Raw genomic sequence first — 21,009 nt, 5'->3', positions numbered from 1 at the left:
ATATTAGGAAAAATTTCTTCAGTGAAAGAGTGGTCAAGCATTGGAACAGGCTGCCCACCAGGGATGTGATGTAATCAACATCCCTGGAAGTGTTTAAAAAATGCATAGATGCGGTGCTTAGGGACATGGTTTAATGATGGACTTGGCAGTGCTGGGTTAATGGTTGGACTTGATCTTAAAGGTCTTTTCCAGCCTAAGTGATACTATGATTCTAAGAGATGATGCTATAAGTACCTAGAATTAAAAGTTAGTCTTAAAGATATTTTTAGAAATTGCACTCTTCCAAACCTAAAAGAAAGCTACACATAAATAAACTTAGGTTGCAAATTCTGCACCATTACATAGTTGCCTTTTTATGAGTCTGCAGGAAGATATACCCCATCCATCCTACAGCAAAGAATAGGAAAGGATTGTAGGTCACAAGATACAGACCACAATTCTCATGAGGTTCTGCAGCAAAGTTCACAATTGCAGGCATTTGTTTATGCCTGCAATTTGTTGATCCCCCTTAGGGAGGAGACAAGACCTTCAAAACTTTAGGTTATGTTTTGGAAACACATTAGAATTTGTATTCTTGCTTAAGCTGTCAATATGTAAAAGGCATTTTATATGACAGACATTGAACAGTAAAGTTTCAGGGTCAAATTCCATATAGATGTATATGCAGAACATCCTCAGAAACTTGAGAAGGGCAATCTAGGGAATAGGTTAGGACAGAATTGGCCTTCTGTGCCTGGAGGGGTTTCTCTACCCTGCAGCCTAAAGTTTAATTGAATGGTATCCAAGGCAGCTATACATAAAGTAACTCAGATGCTCTGGCAGTAGAATAACAAGGGCTCAATAAGGCAGATTTACCCGGCTTCTCAGCAGATCGCAGTGTATTTTAGGCTCAGTCAAAAATTCGGAGGTAACATCTGCTACTATTTATGACATTGCTTCCTATAATTGCAATGAGATAAGTGAGATGAAACAAACCTAATATGCTTATCAGAGAAAAGGAAAATTTGTAAACAATAGATTCATGTTCATTTTTTCATACCAGTAAAGAAGTAGAGGTTTCAATACTTCAGGCTGAATCAGTCTTAAATGCCTTATATTCCACTGATCTCCATGCAGTAGATCAAGTCTGAGTAACACTTCTGAACCGAGGAAGAAGTCTCCACTGCTCAACAGATAGAGTTTTTTCATCTTACTGAGTTGCCTTGAGTCAACAAAAATAGTCACATAAACATGTATCAGATGCTATGCAGAAACCAGTACAGTTCATCCTACTGGTTAAACTGTTGTCATGCAACATGTTTTTAATTGCAAGTGGCAGAAGCCAAAACAATTTTTCCACAAATTAGAGACAGGTTGTGTATAAGGTAAAACGTACAGTGCCTCAGAACAGACAATTTGAATCCAGCAGAGCCTTTCATTAAAGCAGTTTGTCATACTGAATGCCCTACTTGTGAATTTAAGTTCTTTTGTTCTTCTTTTCTTTGTGTTGCCATCTATTTTCCAAATCTCTTTCAAACAAAGCCTTAATACTACAGCAATTCTGACTTCATGTAAGCCTTGCAAACATGACTCTGCAAAAAGTTTTATCAGCTTCAGCAGTCATTCCTGAATTACCTTGTCAGAACACTCGTGATTACTTTAATTGTGTCTGTTCTATTCGAACATTACAGTTTATTATGAAATCTCAAAACCTGCATTTTCTAGCTGGGTTACAATTACGTATTAAAACAATGGGAATAACTGTTAAATAATGGAAGTACCTTTGCTGTCTTGCAGTGTCCTTAAAAGCCTTCAGTCTTTCAATATCCATCCAGAGCCACAAGTACCTCTCCCCAAGCGTTCCTTTAATTAACTTCTTGAATCTTTCAAACTCATGTCTGTTGCCAGTGTCGTAAGTCCTGTGACTGATACACCAGGCAGCCCCGCTGTCTGCCCCATCACTTTCAGAACTTAATCTCAAGCTTACTTCTTCCATATCTTGTTCTCTTACATCCCCCTTAGAGTCCAAGACAGTAAATGGAGAAGAACTTTGGGAAGAGAGTGACTCTGCAGTACCACAGACACATACATTATTTGCTAACTTGTGTTTGAATTCTTCAGGCTGTTTGTGGAAATCCACATCACCCTCAATGTCAGCAGCTGGCTGGTGGGTCAGTTCTGAAATGGATTCCTTCGCTACAAATTGAGTATAAGCTGGGATAAATTCTTCCGGTGTCTGAAAAGTTTTGCTTTCCTGTTCATTCTCTTCTTTTGTTGCATTGTCCCATTTGGGGTCTAGATAAACTCTTAACTGAGTGTGGGAAGGAGGTTCAGCAATGGCCACAGAAGAACCCCCCTCAGCCTCTCTGGATGTCTCCTTAATAATGTCGGCTTTTGCTGATACTGTCCTTGAAGGGGAAAGGAAACTCCATTGGTGGCATTCCTTAGACAGGGAACCTGCTTCTGCAATTAAATCAGAGAAGTTAATTGAACAGCCTTTTGATTCAGGACTGTTCTCTTGCATATCACATTTCCAAGTTAAAAAAACGCAACGTCTTTATATTGTGCTGCTGCAGAACAATCAGACCATGTCATACTGCAGAGCAGGGAATAGCAGAGGTACTTCTGCTGTTGCTATCTGGCTAGAAACTCAGCCCCACGACTCAGAAACCCATTCCCTGTTTCATTCCAGCAGAGTTCAGGAACAATTCCCCCTGGAGCCAATTTTCTTGTTTACTCAGCTGAGCATCCCAGCTCCTCAGCACTTCTTAAACCACCTTGTTCTGCTGCAAGGCCTGGTTTCTTCCTGAGCATTTGGTCATAGTTTGATCAAAGTCACTGTATGCAGCAGGACTGTTTTTTGTTTAGGCCTGAGGAAGCTAGTAAGTGATAATTATTTGTCTACTTATGGTGATTATTGCAAAAGACTAAAACATCGAACAGACCTCTGTCAGTTGGGTAAAATCTTGACATACATAGAAGGACAACAAAGCAAATTATTATGTCAAGGGCTCTGTAAACATTTAACAATTCTGCAGTCTGGTCTGCCACCCAGAAATGAGTCCTTTCCATTTAGAGATGTTTCATAACTAACAAGTTCAGAACAGTAACCAGCCCTGGTCTTTTGGTCTACACTTCTCTACTTAATTCCTTTTATTCGACTCCTCATTATCCCCATCCTATTAAGCATGCCCTGCCATCCTGGTCTGTTGAGAAAGAAACTTACTGCTTTAACTTGCTCGAATATCTTTTCTACTTCTGCCAGACTTTCAGCAAATCAAGTACTTCTGGAGCATGTTAGCAAAGATGACCTTGACTATACATACTAGGTTAATGCTGCTGTCACTGTACAAGTCAGCCCTGTAAAACTGCGCAGAATAACTCAGATATTGTGAACAGCAGCAGAATCTAAGTGAAAGTAAGAAAAAAAAAAAGTCATAGTTCAATTGTGGCTCAACATCTTCATATCAATCCAGTGTTTAAACTATAGAATTCTATATTTTATTAAAGCTAATATGCAGGCTTTCATACTCTGTTGTATCACTAAGACAAAACATTGTCAGTGAGGAGACTGCTACAATCTCTGCGCACATGCAGTACATAAGGCTGTAATAGAAAAGGAGCTAAAGCCTTTTTAAGATCCATTAAAGTCATATTTGTAATGTCTACATAACGCTCTATGAAGGCCCAGGCAATAAATGACTGTGGCACTTAGACATTCCTTCCAACTTGTTCTCAAAATAAGCCACTTCCAGGGCTGGCCACTGTCACAGAGAGACACTTGGATTAGGAATATGGCATAGAGATTCCCTGCTCTGCACTTACATAATTTTGTGTATAAGTACATATGGCACAATATGTTGACATTAAAATAAATACCAGTGTGATTTAAAATATCTTCTCTTATTTCTAAAGTTATTTCAAATGTTTTCACTTGACAATCAAAATTAGAGCTTCTTAACGGTTCTGTGAAACTAAACCATAAAGAATAATTTCATAAGACCTGAGGCAATTAGGGAGAGAGGTACACCGCTCTTGAGTAATCAAAAGCCAAGTGTCTCAGGGTTTTGCTCAAGATATTCATTGATAACCCTGATGCAACTGAAGCAGTGAGCAAGGAATTCAAATGGGATTGTCCAAGAAAATACCTTCAGCTATTGAACTCTTTATAATTGGCTCTGAAAAACTCAGCTGATGCCCTTTATTGCTTCTAGTGCCTGACCCCTACACCAGGTGAATACTGAGTCTAAAATGTTTTCGTTTATGAAAATGGGGGAGAACTAACATATGAGCTGAGTCTTCTCTATTCATCTTGCTATTGCCTACAGAGCAGGAGCAAGGCTATGCAATCAGGTATGTCCATATGTGCTTCTGTATGTTCTCTCAGTACCTTTGAAACCTGCTGAACAATTTCAGTTAAATTTGACAGACAGACAGAAACGTCACAAGCAACCATGTTCTATACGATTCATAAAAACTGGCAGCCAAAGGGCCTTTAAGTGCCCAACATAAATAACCTAAGAAAGTGGCTGCAGTACAAATCATACATTATCAAATACCCAAAGAATCCAGACAAGAAAGTCTTTCAAAACATATCAAATGGGGGGATGGGGTGGGGGGGGTGGCGGGGAACCTCAGCTGAAACTTTGAGATATCTATAGAAATATGTGAGAAAAGAGGCTTCTACTACCACAACACTACTTGGCTACTAGCTCTAATTTTGATACAATGTTGTGTCTATGGAAAGAAACAAATCCCTGTCTGCAGCCTAAGGTTCCATGTGATACTCAGAAGGTAGTAAGTGGAGTTAGCAGCAATTCCTTGGAATGCCTTTTCTTTCCACCTAGTCAGAGTTATGTTATAAATACTACGGCTGAGCCCCTATTACTTACCCAGAAGGCTATGGTTTTCACTTAATGAATCGTCTCTTTCATGCTGCCCAGGCAAACGCTGAATATCTTGAATTTGACTAGAAGCTACAGGATCCGTAAATGAATCTGTAGTTTTCGTGGATTCACTTTGTTGTGCTAATGTAAACCAATCCTTTGTCTGGGAAACTGTAGCCTAGGAAAAGAAATGTCATAGAATAATCCAAATTTCTCTATTTATTGCAGTGTTTCTGAGAGCAGAGGGCTTAGTGTCTATAGGCATTTTGTGCAGTCTGTGTAGATTTCTGTAGTTATAGCTCCCAGTGAAGAGAGCTGTATAACAGTTGCTGAGCATACTGTTAACGCTGTTTCTGTTTAAGCTTTATTACAATCCATTAACCTTCTTCTATAGCACAAAGAGCTTTGAAAATAAGGGATATTCAGAGAATCAGTTGTCCAATTACGTTATGATCTCAGTTACAATAATTTAACCCAATACTTTCAGTCTCTCTTGATGTTACACCCGCTAAACATGCTTATTTACCTGGCCAAGCGATATGTAGAACTTCTTCATAGTCAACAAGATGTCATCCTCCTCAGGAGGGGGAGAACTTGGGTCTTGCTTCCTTATCCAGGGATAGTAGTCACTATCTATAATGAAACTAATGCCAGTCTTGCTCCATTCTACCTGTGATATCAATTTAGCCAGCCTGAAATTAAATGTTGAGACAATAGTTGATTTTAGCTTTTAATCAGATAAACAGTTGATTTTCCCCAGAATAGGCAATAAAAAACATGATCAATCTAAAAATAAATTGTTAAAGAGAACTTAATGATCAGCTTTATTATTTCACCCTTCGCCTGCTGTCACATATGTAAATGCCAATGTTGTCACTCCATAGTCCACCAGCTTTACAGATGGTGGCCTGCTTTGCATTATCAAGCTTTACCAGTAAAACCGATTTCTGTCAGGATGACCTCGCATGTATCTATGCAGTTTCAAGCCCTGCCCAGAAGCCCTTGAACATTTTAATCACTAAAATGGAAATATTCTCCCAGGTTGCAGAAGCCCTGTTTCACCACCAGGCACTTTATTTCCTGCTCCTGATACAAGCAATCTTCCAGCAGCAGTGCACAGCAGCAATCATACTAATTGAACTTTCAGATGATAACAAGACAGCTGGCGCTATAATATTCAGCTGGCTGCTGTATGAGGACTTCATAGTACTGAAACGCATGCCAGTGCTACCTTGTGTTCGCATGAACCTCGCAGTGCTCAGGAAAGGCAGTCTTAGAACTGCAATAACTGGAGCAGAACTTAACTAAGAAAGCAGTACAAAACCAACCAAGGTGCATGTGAAGGGAAAAAGAAGCCTGTGCCTGAGCCTGCAACCATGAACGAATGCCCAGTTTTGTTTGTCCCCCATATTTGAGGGCAAATAGCATTTTGTTCTAGGGTTAGGCTGTCTTCACCTTTAAACGCAAGTTTTCCTTTTAGCATCTCAGTTTATCTAGATTCTGATTCAGGAAAGCACTTAAATCACTGATGTCAATGGAAATTAGGTCCATGCTTCAAGTTAGTTTTATGTATTGAGTATTTTACCAATACTCATAGGTAACTCTGCTTGATCAAAGAAATACTTTGCTATAGCAGAAGATCAAAGCTAGTGTTTCGTAAGGCTGAGATACCTGTAAAGCAGACTGCTACTAAAGGTAAAATAAAGCATTCTTTCATGGTTTGATTGTTCTTTGCGTGGTTTTCTCCTTGACTGTCCCAGACATTCCAGAGTTTAACAGAGAGATGGAGGAAAAGTGCAGTCTTTGGGATATTGAAAGTTTAAAATATTTTGAAATTTTTAATGTAGATATCTATACCCCAGTAATTAGTCTGTCGTGACAATCAGCAAACATGAGTTCTGTGAACTGCACTACCAGGCTGCCTCTTCTTTTAGGGCTTCTGAAACACACCACAACTATCAGCATCCAGACATAACCTTAAGAAATGTAGAGGCAGATCCTCCCAAAAAGTACAATAAATCTCCTGAACATCTGCTGAAAGGACATCTGGAAAAATATAGCAAGTGTGTAAATCATTTGACTATGCCACAGCATCCCACAAAGGGCCTTGCAAAAGGAAGTCTGACACTGGGCCCAAAGACACAAAACTAATAATTGAAATAAAAAGGACTGGCTGTTTTTTCCAAATAGATTTCATGGATTCATAACTTCCACTTATGTGGCTTACATATTGACAGAGAAAGATGTATTGCTACCATGATATCTCTGTGGAACAGACATTTAGAAATCAGTAAACCCCATCCTTACTCTCTTTGTAACAGTGTGATATAGTATGTAATTCATGGTCAAGGAAAATTACAGAATTATGAGTGATAAAAGTCTTTATCCAGGTCACTAGAATTCTAAAATTAAACAAACAGGACTAGAGGTGGGAGAAAACATGTTAAGAGTACTGTCAAGGTAAATTAAACAGAAGAGAAAAATGTACAAATTTAAAACTGAAAGGCAGCGTAGAAGTTTGCAATACCTGTATTCAAAGTAACAGTCACTTTCTAGGAATGCTGGAAGCCTTTCTTTCTTAATCCACTGAATTGCCTGTTCTCGGTCAAGACACTATTAAAAAGAAATGCCAAAGTTTTGCAACATTCTTGACTTTCTTGGTTTGTTTGCCATGTAACTGATTCTCTCCACCCCCCTTCTACAGAAGCTGTCTCAGGAAGACAAATACACAGTGAGTATCACCTTTATTATCCAGTTTAGCCTTAATCATGCTGGGACAATTGAGTTAATTTGCTTTCCTATTAACAGCTAAAAAGGTCTAAATCTGATTTCACCTATGTGTGCAGTTTTCTAAACAAATCATGGGTGGTTTTCCTTCAGAAATAATGTGTGTATGAATCATGCTTTTACTGTACAGTTCCAAATACAAATTAGACGCTCATAAATTTTCTGCAATAGGAAACTGCTAATTTTTCTGACTTTATCGCATGTTACACATAAACACTATCACATTTTTCCTCAATAATTCAAAGAATAAGGAATGCTTATGTTAAATTATCCCCCAGAACGAGAGCACTGTGGATATTAAAAATAAAACTGAAAAAATAAAAAGCCAATCAGTTACCACCTTTCCCACTTCCATGCTGCAGCATTGCATAACTGCATTGCATACAGTAACTATGATAGTGGAAACCTAAGTGTGTTATGAGTCGTGCCCATAACAGATTTCTGCTCCGAAGGTCTGAGTGCCTCCTCAAAGCAGAAAGGAAGATGCCTCCAAAGAGTGGTTTGCGGTGTGAAAGGGAGGTGTTAAGCAGTGAGCTACACAGAGCCAGCTAACCAAAAAACTATGCCTAGGGTCTCACACAGAGAGCATTATAAACCACAGTGATCCATAGATATTTCCCTTAGAAATGACACACAGCACACTTTGTAACATGTTTTTTAAGAGCATATTTCTTCCACTCTTAGGGGATAGCCTGTTTTATTTATCTGAGGTGCATTTTTCCTTTTAGTGGTTAAGACTGACGATTTGGAAGAATGTAGTAAGTCCCCTTGTCCATAAAAACAGGTGAAGTTTGGGCAAGGATCATGCTACTTGCTATATCAAATAATCGGTTTATGCAGATTACATTTTAAATTTTCTTTCCATGAGCTAATAATCCATTAGGGACAAGGGTTATTTCTGCCTCATATATATCTGTAGGGGATTGAAAAAAAATCTGAATTACTCAGAAAGTGGGTGGTTTCATTTAGAGAGAAGAAAATACTTCAAAATATGGAAAGCTTATGTTGGCAGTGGCTCATACAATGTAATTTGTGGAGATGGAGGCTAATTATTCCCAACCACATAGTGTATGCCTCTTTTTGGTAACAGACAAGCTTTTCTGAAATACTGAAGATTGTCTCTTTATTTTGGCATTTAATATTTATGTATTTGCTGACTCACAGCCCAGTTTTTTATCTGAGTGATTCATAACATGTTCACATCTGTACATGGCTGGTACACAAATTTATGTATAGTATCAGAACAAAAGAATCTCTAGTCTTTCTCATTGCACAGAGAAAGATGCTACATTTAATCTGATGGGGTTTGTTACCTTGGTTAGCTTCCTTACCCAGTCAGCCTTAGGCCTTGCTGGGACCCAATCCAGCAAAGCTTTTAGCACGTGTTTAAGTTTAAGCATGTGTTTAACTTCCCTTGATTAAAGTTAAACACATACTTAAGTGCTTTGCTGAACTGGGGTTTCTCTGAAGTAAGGTATGTGGGATGCCAGCCAGTTTCTTTCCATAGTTGTGATCAATTCTACCCAACTCTGCAGTTTTTTTTTCTTAATATATTTTACACCATGTTGATTTTGAATACCGATAAGAAGATACTTACCTCCATATCAATAATTTGCAATTACGCATGCACACATGCAGAGAACTTTTTCTTACCTGTAAATTTGTAACAGTCTGAGAGGGAAGTAAAATACAGAGAAAAATACCACTAGGTGTATTTCTTAGGGAAGATGTGTTTTAATTCAGGCTGTAGCCTGAAGGGCCTACTGAGATTCTCCAGTTATAGCTCATTTTCATTAGTAATGTGCCAGTGATGGCCACTCAAGGTAACTTTTTGTAGCAATGTAATGTTCAATCTCTTTAGTGTAAAGAAAGCAGTCAAATCAAACAAGGCAGCATCACCCAATGCCTGAAAGATCAAATCCTATTTGATTTGAACTGAACTACTTGATGCAGTTGGTCTGGGGTGACTTCTTCTGGTTCAGTTACAGCGTAGTACAATGAATGAAGCTGCCTTCTTTCACCTTGTGTAGTGGCAGTAACAATTTTTGGTATGTTGTTTTGCAGGCCTTTTGTTCCAGCTCAACCTTGAGATACCAAGCTGAGCTGCGTAATGCGTCTATGTTACCTGTCCAGTAAAGGAGGAATCAAAAATGAGAAATATCACCCTTTCCCCTCAAAAGGAGAAGGAAGTGTACAGAAAGGTACAGCTCCTCAAAGGGCTATCGTGCTTCCCATCTATGGAAAATGGCCCAGAGAAATGTTCTTAAATAATACAGGAGCCTTGTTGCTTCAAACCACATGAAAGATGTAAGTAATAGTGAAATTACTTTGAATTTGTCAAGAAAGGCCATTCACAGTTGCCATGATGTGATGTTATCCCCAAGAGCAAGGTTAACCACACTTGCACAAGCACATAATATTTCCTCTATTGAATCCTGAGAGCAAATAAGAAATCCAGACTAGCTTTTCTGCTTTTTTGCTCTCAAGCAAAGTATTGGTGAAAATAATTATTTGACACAGTAAGGGTGTCTGTGAGCCTTGTCTTATTGTAACATTTGTCCAGTTTAGATGCATATAATTGCAGTCTCACATTACTATCATTTTCTTAATCATCATTGCCTTTTGACCTCTCTCTCAACACTGTTTTCTTTTCTGAAAATCATTAAGCTCGCACTAAGCGAAGCAGCAGTCTGTTACAACTCCCTGCTTTTCCCTCAGCTTTCCAGCTATGACGTAATACAGAGCAGCCCCTTCTGAAAATGTAGCAAGACCTTAGACTGGCCTTGAATGAAATGAACTGAAGTCACATCGGTCACACCAATGCAAAATAAGCAAGAAAGGAATAAACCAAGTATCCCAGTGAAATACTTTTTCTCCTTCAAAGCTGTTGTTTAGAGGCAAACTCCCACAACTAACTTCACCGTCTTGTATCCTCTCATGTGTATATGGTGCTTCAACTCCTGATTTTAACTTGCCCAATTTGATACTGAAAAAAGCCCTGAAAGTAAACAGGTAAGAAAACCAAAATTGATTCTGTCTGAGCAAGTCTGAAACAGGATTTTTTTTTCTAAAATCCAACCTATCTTTCCATTAGTTTAGCCTTCTTGTTGCCAAAGATTATTTTCTCTGGCCATTTCAATTGATGCTAACCATGTAAATCCTTTGGGAATTAATGGAAGAGAGACTTATGTGTTGCCAGACCACAGATGAGCTCATAGCCACACAAGGAAATTAATTAATAAGGAAAGACTGAGATGCATTAGTTTCAGTCAATTTGCACATTCCAGGGATCACTACTAAAGTAACTGTTGTCATAATATTTTTTCTTTTAATATTAAAAAATATTCAGACCACACAACTGAATCCTGCCCTACAGAATCTTCAAAATTCTGTGCTACAGGATGTACATCTGTAATTCCATTCACTTGTCTGCTAGACACATGTGCGTTGCAGGGCATAATCTGGCCCATCATTATGTTTTCCTAACATAAATTAACATTTTTCCCAAGCTACCAAGCCAAACACAACAATAACTACTGCCAGTATCTCTACAGTAAGATCTAAATATAAAATCAGGGGCTATAAGATGCTTACCAGAGTGTTGTAATTTGGATCAATATAGAAGGTTGGAGAAGTGCTGCGCATTTTGGAGAGCTGCCCATCATTCTTTGCTTTCCTTAGAACATCATAAATAGGGTTTGGAGGTTTCTGATCATGTGGAATTTTTTTCAGCTGGCTTTCCAGGCATTGTGGGGCATCATTAACTACTTCAAAAACCCCAAAGTCAGAGTTAAACTTAACTGGCTGGACAAAAGTCTGCAAAAGAAAAGGGAACTCTTTCATTTAAGAAAGTTACTTTTTGACGTATAGAAGCATCCTATAGAACACAAGTTGGTACTACAAGGCTTCTTTCTCTTGCCTGCTGTAGCTTATGTTCAGGGTCTGAAATAGTAATTTTTCTGTATTCCTTTCTTTAGTCTCTTTGCTGTACAGCTTTCCAAAGCATTCCTACTTTTTGTCTCAGCTATGCTTAATTGTCAAGAATTTAACTCATTCTAGAACACAGACCAGTCTTTTTCACATGCAAATAATAGATCCAGTACACAAATGTTTAGAATATATAATTCACAGTGACTTTAGTAACTGTTCTGCAGGGGACTACTTACCTACGTGATCAAATCTCCAATGTTATTCTCTCATTCTTTACCACAAACAATTAAGGCTTGAAAAGTTTAACAATGAAGCTGACCTTTTAAATGTGAGATGCATTTGAGGAGGATGAATCTGAAGGTTTCCATATGTAGGAAAGGCTTTTCACCATGTTATTACTTGTAGGTCAAACACCTACCAAAACCTATGGCCTGTAGTAAGTTTTATTGTACATCACTAGTTCAGACAGGTACTGTGTAATACATGGGGTAGACCAAATTTCAACTTCAGCTAATTGTAACTTCTGTCAACTCCAAAAAAACCATTACTTGTGTACACATCAAAACAAAGCCATCTTTCATCTTTTGACCTCTCATATTAGGTATTTCCCTAAAAGACTATCTTTCAAATTCTCTTACTTGAAATGAAGAAAGAAAATACGGATGGATTTTATAGAAGTAATGGGGGATACCCAAGACAGTTATGAATACAAGATTATATACAACCAGAGCATATAAGCGTCTCCGCACAGAGCTGGAAAACAAAAGCGTATGTTGTATTTAAGAACTGAAGAAAATCCTGGCCATATCCAGACCTAGTGCCAAAATTCTTTTTGGCTTCATTCCAGACAGGATCCCACCTGGTGTTTGTACAGTTGTCGTTCCCCTGCACTTAATAAGATTATTTTATTTTTTCAAGCACTGAATTTTTCATTTCCTTGAACTTTTTCATATATCATATATACACACACATAGACATAATTCATATACATACTAGATATGCTGAATACACGCTACATATAAAAATATATTACAGGCCAGTTTTATTCTTCTTCACACCTGTTTAATTCCAAAGTAAACACATCAGTGTTAGCTATTTTGTTGCTTCTGTTTGAAGCCCCCTTGTTGATCAACGTCTTGTAGAGCAATGCCCAGGATCGAACCATGTGGCTGCAACATGTGGTTACAACATTCCCTGCTTATTCCATAACTTCCCACTGTGGAGGCTCAGCCTGGCAAAGCACATAGCATGTGAGAGCTTTAAGTGTATGATTCGTGCCTATGACATCAGACTGTCACTGCTTAGAGCCAGGCATCGAATTGCATTACTCTGTTTAGTTACCTAACTTCAGTTGAAATCATGACTTGGTTTTTGTTCTCTGACACCTTGTGCCTCTTCTGGCATTAATTTTCTCCAGGGTACTCTGCAGGTTTTAGTGTTTTTTCTCCAGATGTACTGAACAGCAGTCTAAAGAGCCTTTTATGTGTAGTGGATTTCTCTATACTTCATTCAGTCCTCCTCCCAATTTGCTATGTGTACATTTCATTTACTTTCAAACCTAATTTGGGCTGCTACCAGCTTTTAAGTGACTAAGTGCAACCTTAATAACCTCCAAATGTATTCTCATTTATTTTATGTTTTGAAGAAAGCACACTAAGAAACAAGGTGCCTCAGTCTCTTAAGATTTGAAATGTTCTTGCTAGTGGAAAAAAGCAAACAAAGTCCAAATTCCAAAATATAGGGCTGCATGACTAGACACAACCAGATTATTTTAGTTCCATGTTGTTCAACTTGAAAACTAAGTGTTAGTTTATCACACACATCTACTTTTACTTAATCCTTTGTAACTTATTCTATGTCTACTTTTTTCAGTATGCTTTCTAATTAACTGAACAGAAAACATACAGCAACTTTTAACGTAGTGAAACAGATGTTAGTGGCGATTTTTAAAATGTAAAGTATATTGCTATTTTGGGAGCCCGACTACAAATCATTTATAAGACAAATGTACTAATGGAACAAAATAGCATACACTGATGGGAGAAGAACATTAAGACTTCATACGCTACATATTTGACTCAAAAAGGTGGTTCTAGTCCAGACTTCTGGGTTTTGGACCAAGGTATAATTACCTATCCCCAAGAACATCAGGAGGCATGCATACTTCTTGTATCAGTCAGAGAGCAGCCAGCAGATCCTCTTTGCTTGACACTAGTAACACTATATCTGAAATACTTCACCCAGATTTGGGTCCCCAGTACAAGAAGAATGTTCATATATTTCAGTAAGTTCAGCAGAAGACCACTGAGACAGTCAGAGGCTGGAACATTTGCCCTGTGAGGAGAGGCCGAGGGTAGAGGACTTGTTTAGCATGGAGACAGCTCAGAGAGGACCTAGCAGAAGTCTTACAGTACTTACAAAGGGGTTACTGAGAAGTTACAGCCAGGCTTTCCACAGAGGTACATGGTGGAAGGACAAGAGACCATGGTCATACACTGAAACAACAGAGGTCTCAAATGGGTATAAGAAAAAAAGGCAATTTGGGGATGATTAGCATTGTAACAGGCTGTCCAGAGATACTATGGAATTGTTTGTTGGAGGTTATCAAGATCAGCTGGAGAAAGTGCCAGGCAACCTGATCTCTATACTAAAGCACTGACCCTGCTTTGAGCAAGAAGCTGGACTACAGACCTCCGCAAAGCCCCTTCCAGCCTAAGTGATCTATGATTCTGTACCCAAATTCTACCAGATAGAGCATCTTATCAAACTATCATATAAAAGCATTTTAGAATAGTTAAAACCTTTCTGGACAAGTGTATATTACTTGCTTACTTAAGAAAACTAGAATGAGAAATCAGAATGTTTTTATTAGTATAACAAAAGAACAGGTCCTGACCTTAACTCATCCCCACCACAAAAATAAAAGTGATCATGTTATGACAAAAATCAGATGGGAACACAAAACCAAATATAATTAACCTGATTTCTTGTAGGAAACATTTTCCCAGTTACAGTACAGGAGAAAGGATCAGTCAATCCATTTCCCTTTCAGTATGTGAAGAACTTTGGAGCAAAATGCACTAACCATTCCCACACATTACAAGCCACACAAAAAAACCCTGTTCAATACTCTGTAGTAAACATAAAACCTTTCCCACTGAAGCCAAGTGCTGTAAAATCCTACAATGTTTCACAGGATAATAATGAGAGAGGTTTATGACACCACCAATATTCTAGGTCTTTGCAATAATGAGGAATCTCTTCAGTGAAGATGCCTGTGTTAAGGAGTGGATGACAGCCTACACTATAAAGGAAGGGGGAAAATTATGTGTGCCAATCTAATATACTAAGAAATGTCTTTCTTACCCCACATTTGGCAAGTGGTTTGGCTTTTTACAGACAAGTAAAATACACTAACCAAAGACTAAGTGTATCATTCTTTCTCTAGTTTGGGCCAATTTTTGATCCTTTGAAGACAGAGAGGGAAAACTCCAGAGCCAAATTATACCTCAAGATATTAAGAAAAAATAAATCAGGTTTGGCAGGAGCCTTGAAGCTTGGGCTTCATACATTATTGATTTAGCACAATAAATAGGATCAACAAGGACTTGAGAATACCAACAAAGACTGTATACAAACTATTTCACTCAGGCAGTTCTCCCCTTGAACCCAGTATGACCGATGAACTCAGTGTAGTAATCTCAGCTTCAGAAAAATTCTCCAAGCAAACAACAAAAAGCTGTTTTCAGACTGTGGTACAGCAATACTATTAAATAAACAAACAATTGCATGTACATTTTTGACAGCAAAGAATCTCTTAGCCATCAAGTGCACACTGAATATGGTTTCAGTTGAAGAATAAATAGAATACATAATTCTGAAACCTAAAGTTATACACTTAACTGAAAGGAAGGCAAATTTCTCTCAGTCCTCCCAAAACAGAAACCAAAACAGCATCCATCACCGTGTTGCCAGGATATCAGACATATAAATCTCACTGTTCTCTGCCTTAACAGTTTTCAGATATACTTCACTTCAGATACAGTTAACAAATGTGTAAATATGCTCACCACATCCCACCCCAAATAATGTAGTTTGATCCCAAGAGAAAGAGAGTGACCACAGCTTGGCCGCTTCTTAGGTTAAGGCCCTGAAAGGGTGGGAATGAATAGAGACCTCATCCAGGAGCTTTGCCAAAACTTCCTTAAGATGGGTATGTGTGTATCATAAATAAACGTCAGTGAGAGTCCAGACCAGAAGAGAATCTGAGCAGCTCTATCAAGTGCCTGGAAAATTCACACTGCACACAATGGTCAATGGCAACTCTCCCACTGACTTTAACGAGTCCAGGATTTCCCTTCTGTTGATAAGACACAAGTCACAACCACATACCACAACCTAATTAAGAGAAAGGAGAAGAGCATTTTGAGAAAAGTCACTATCAATAAGATGTCAGGAATGCTTCTTTTGCTTCCTTGGATGTCAAAGATATCAAGCAAGTTTTAGTCCTGGATAAGTCTCAACATATCATACAAGTAGAGCCTTTCTCATGTAAAAGCCATTTTAAGGGAGGTTGTTTTTGCACCTGCAGCCTCCCTCCACACAGCTGGAAAAGACAAGAGGAAACTAATGAGCACACATTCATGCCTTAAATTGATGCATTGAAATATTCACAGCCATCTTCAAAACAGAGAAGGGCCTGAACTGTGCAGCAGAGCTGATTGCTTCCTGCACTTTCCATCACCTGCTTCTCGTAGATCAGGTCTGGTTTTACTCTCCACAGCACTAGGTTTTCAGGACAGTTCTGTTTTCAGAATGACCGATTGGCCCAAACTTTGTTACTTGGGCTTTGTTTGTTTTCAGAATCATCACCTGCATCAAATCCTGGATCCCAGACTACTCAGTGGAGAGCTTTTATAGTGAGAATGACTTTCAAAAGAAGTAGTCTTCAAATCTGAAGTTGATAAAATTGTGGTTACTTGATAGCTTTGTGCTGCAAGAGAAACCCACAGCCAGAGACTCATTATGAAATGAAGAGTGTCATCTCCTGAATATGCTTCAGCTGAGATGCAGTTAGGTCTTTTATTTCTAGTGCAACCCCTTGAGGTTGCAAAGATAAGGAGTGTGTCCTCATCAAGATCACTGGTAACTGGAATATGAGGGGTAAGGCCCCAGCATGGACTTGGAGTGGAGTGAGTAGCAGGCAGCTTGCAGCGTGCAGGAGACAAGTTGACACTACTGTGCTTTCTTTCTTAAGCCTCCAACACTGAGCTGGATGGCAGTTTCTGACTTCTGAAATTTCACTCCTGGCTAAACATATTCTGGGATGTTTCAAATACATGGATGAAAGATTTGAATTCTAGGGATGCCTGACCAGCTAGAAATGGAAATGTATCCAGACCAATGTTTCTCTTAAATCTTTCATTTTAGATTAGTTACTAAGGAAGGTGTAACTTGTTTGTGTGTCATGTAATTGAATTCTGCTACTGTGAAATCACCATATTATGGGCAACAAGTGCCCTCATGAGGTTTATTTGTATTATTTTATCTTGCAGAAATACTTTCTGTACAGACTATCCTCCATTACAGTATGTAGATCTTTGGAGTACCTAGATATTCAAGTCAGATTGTATTGAATATTATTATAACAACAGAATATCTGAGAGGATATACTGTAAATCAAAGAAAAAAAAATCTGCTGCCGCTATAGCAAGTCCCCAGTGTTACAATTTTCCATACTCTATTGGTATAAATCAACACAGCAGCAGTCTCTTAAAATAAGCACACGCTACCCCTGATTTCTTGTATCAAGTCACACAATATTTTCAGTTTAACTTGTTGCCTAACTACTAGCACACCTGGGTAATACTGTTCCTAGGCAACAGTGTATAAGCACAACAAGAATAAAGCAATGGAAATTTCAATGCAGTGTTTTAGCAGAAACCTTCTGAGAAGGAGAGGGGAATTGGGAATATAAGGTATTCAAACCACAGAACTCAAGGCATTAATATAACTTAATCCTGAAGAGGGTAAATCCTCAGGAAAAGACCAATGAGAAAACAAAAGCAATTATGAGAACATTACAGGTAAATAGATAATAGAGCATCTGTTTTCCTAAATATATAGAAGAGACATCATGTGTCATGTTAAAAACCTATTAAGATTACCAGTGTAAAACCATGTTTACTCGGGAGTGTCCATGAATTCTTTTCTGTGGGCTTCCAGAGCTGTAAGGAGCACCTGGACAATTGCTGTGGTTCAGAGATGCTGAGCTGTTCCAGGACTGTGGGCTGAGGAGCCCTCTGAGGCCAAGGAATTTTGGCCTCTAATAGATATCCTGGAATCTGTGCATGTCCAAGGAGACCCAGAGACTAAGTAGGCTGAACTTCTTACCCAGTCGATCCTCTGTGATATGGGGAAAAAATGTACCATCATTTCCAAATAAGCAGCAGAGATGTGCAGGATGGTATCCCGATGCTAAGAACAACGTGGCACATGGAAGGAGATCTGGGTTTAAAAGCTATGTAGTTAGGCTCGGATTTAGGCAGACATCCTAAAGCAGCTGCAAGGGGAATAAAAAAAAAAAAAAAAAAAAGAGAGAGAGAAAAAACACAGTCCTCTCTCCACAATTTTCTTCCATCTGTATCTCCCTAGCTTTGAAAAAATCTGGCAGTGTGGTGAAAGTCTGAGCTCCTGAAAGAAGTCAGTATCACTGCTATGAACAAAATCCACACTGATGTAAAGTTGATACCTCCAGATTCTATTTTAAGATAAAAAAATGGGCATTAGAACACCATTCTACCATCCTTAGTTCTGCAACTCCCATTATGTGTACTTTTACACAAATCTATGATGTGGCTTAGAAAGCACATCTATATCTAGTTCAGTTTGTCTTAGAGAGCACATCTATGTTTAGTTTAGTAAGCCTGAATCTAACTGAATTTATTCCAAAAGAGGCTGCACCACAGTCTTAGGTCCAAGAAGCATCAAGAAATATTCTTCCCTTTCCTAATGCTGGTGATGGTGCCTACCAAGCAAACTGCAGAAATGAGTATATGTTGTCGTAGTGCAGTCTGTTGGACTGTAGTACTTTAGGAGGGGGACAGACTGTGGGGCAGCTCTGTGGTAGATTGGCTGGGAGACCCCACAGGAGCCACTGTGACACTGTGGAAAGGTCTGAGCAACCTTGCAGGGGAGTATGGGTGTGAGGTGTAGGGATGGAGAGAATGAAGATAGGGCCATGAATACTATTGGGTGAGGTTGCTACATTAAGGGAGCAGGATAGTACATATGACTCTTGTGAGAGTGTGGGGAGGCAGGGTAGTTTATGGGGAAAAGGAACAAAATGTAGGGCAATGGATTTAATATAGGGCACTGGGTATGGTGGTCTAACTGCAACCTGATCAGCACACAGAACACAGCGTAAGGCTACATACTTCTAGATGCAGATGGAAAGGGAGAAGAGGGAAGTGCCAACTTTGAGACCTTCACAGCCATGAAGAGAAACTGAGTTGGTTCCTGAGCTAGAATATTTATTAATCACCGAGTGTGTTACCAGAAGAATGCAAAAGGACAAACATTTGTTATGTCAGCATGTGGTACTGGAATAGAAGTGGACTCCTTATACTTTTTTAATAAGTATTTATGCGTCTTTCATTTCCTAATTATACTGGTTTGGTGCACTGTGATTTAAATACATAAATCTGCAAGAGAAAACATGTCCCCAGAAGCCCAGATACTAGGTGTTTTTTCCTGATACTGAAAATAACATTGAGCAATAAAGAGTTGTTGCCATTAAATTACAGACATATTGTAAAAGCCATTTAACTACCCAGTGGCAAAATGCGAAATATTCTAAGTTGAATTACCTTACTATTAATCTTAGTAAGATATTTCTTGTATTTTGCAAGAGATTTCTGTAAGGCACTTACTGGAAGACTCAAAAATTCATTGAAGTAGTCCACAAGCATATCATCTGTGGCTAAGTATTCTTCCTGTAGGGAGACAAAACCACAAAGCAAGGCTTGTACTAATCTGTGCTGACATGGGTTGAATGCACTGTTGCCTCAATTATTTCTCCATGAGATATGGCATGCAAACTTTTGCAAAATGTTATTTCCCACTTTTGAGAATATAATCATTGCATCATTATAACCTAGCCATTGCACACTACTGAGGTTCTCAGCAATTTAAAAAACACATAAGAAAGTAAATCCTTTCTCAAGAAATTCACAAATTCAGTGTTCATAAATCTAACAGCTTCTAAAAGCTGAAAATCTGAGTGTTTACTCTTGAAAAAATATGGATACGCTAACAGTTTAGAAATTCCCCACATTATACCTTTCTCTCTTGCATCTGGGAAGGAGGGGAGTATAAAAGTTCACCAGAGGCTGCTTCTGCTCCCATGCTGCTGCTTGGGGATGTTTTGGGAATAAGAAAACAGTTCACTGATCTATAATCTGGCTCATCAAGCAAGCAGTGTATGCCATAGTTTAAATCTGACAGAACTGGGAGGGTTCCTGTTGACTTCATCAGAAGTGAAGGCAGCATCAGCAGGTGGTTTCATACCCTTTCTGACCCCTGCATTGTAAATCCTGCTAACAAGACTCAAAAGCTGTAGAATATAAATTATTTTTTTTTGCTGTTGACAAATAAATAAGTATGGATCCCAATCTTATTTCTACTGCAGTCAACACCATCACCCGTATTCCAACAGAAGGTAAAAGTAGAACATTATTCCATTGGTCTTCAGAAACCTGTCTTCAGGAAAATGAGGACTTCTCAAAAGTTTTTAGGAGTTCCTGTTTCTTGAATATTCTATTATTTCTGTCTTGCAACTCAAGGAGAATGCACCTGAATCAAAAGTATTTGCCAATATCAACAAAAGTCTTGTGACACAAATCTTGTTTTCTCATTCTTAAGTTCATAGCACTGAAATGCACTGGTGAGGAATAGCATTAAAGAGAGGTTTGCGCACCATGTATGTCACTTGTAGGCACGCAGTACCTTGATCCAAACCTCACAGTGCCTAACTGAAATAAGAGACAGCTTGTACTCAAGTAAAGAAGAAATCTTGAGTTAATGTACATTAATATGATCTCAGGAAGGCCCGTATGTGCTGCATGACAAGTCAGAACCAGACCTGATGGTGTTTGTCCATCCTTGGTCTGCCAACATTTCTCTCTTAGCACTTATGGTTGCTGCTGTAACTGATACAGGCAGGCAAGTTAGCTCATGCACATTCCTGGAGAAAGCTAACACTGAAAGCAAGGTTTTCTGCATTACAGAGATTGCACTTTATTTGGATCACAGGTGCACAGTCCAATGCAATTGCAGTACCATGGACCTGGAGATGTTAGGACACTGATTAAATAAGAGAATTTAGCAAGGTGCCTAACTCAAAACATTTTGAAGTCAACAGGAAATG

At 38.7% G+C, this 21,009-nt stretch overlaps 1 protein-coding gene across 1 annotated transcript in view; it reads right to left on the bottom strand.

Annotated features, from left to right (window-relative positions):
• The window catches only part of RGS22 (regulator of G protein signaling 22), a 62,577-nt gene that overhangs the window by 40,447 nt on the left and 1,121 nt on the right, over positions 1 to 21,009 (bottom strand). The window contains exons 2-8 of the mRNA XM_037379061.1: positions 19,514 to 19,576; positions 11,247 to 11,468; positions 7,393 to 7,478; positions 5,392 to 5,557; positions 4,872 to 5,043; positions 1,761 to 2,442; positions 1,040 to 1,201 (exon numbers count right to left, since the gene is read on the bottom strand). Of these exons, the coding sequence (XP_037234958.1) occupies positions 1,040 to 1,201; positions 1,761 to 2,442; positions 4,872 to 5,043; positions 5,392 to 5,557; positions 7,393 to 7,478; positions 11,247 to 11,468; positions 19,514 to 19,576 (1,553 nt within the window). The remainder of the gene's footprint in view (positions 1 to 1,039; positions 1,202 to 1,760; positions 2,443 to 4,871; positions 5,044 to 5,391; positions 5,558 to 7,392; positions 7,479 to 11,246; positions 11,469 to 19,513; positions 19,577 to 21,009) is intronic.

This window comes from Falco rusticolus, chromosome 3 (assembly GCF_015220075.1).
Source record: "Falco rusticolus isolate bFalRus1 chromosome 3, bFalRus1.pri, whole genome shotgun sequence".
Taxonomy (NCBI): domain Eukaryota; kingdom Metazoa; phylum Chordata; class Aves; order Falconiformes; family Falconidae; genus Falco; species Falco rusticolus.
This window is presented reverse-complemented; position numbering and strand designations above follow the sequence as displayed.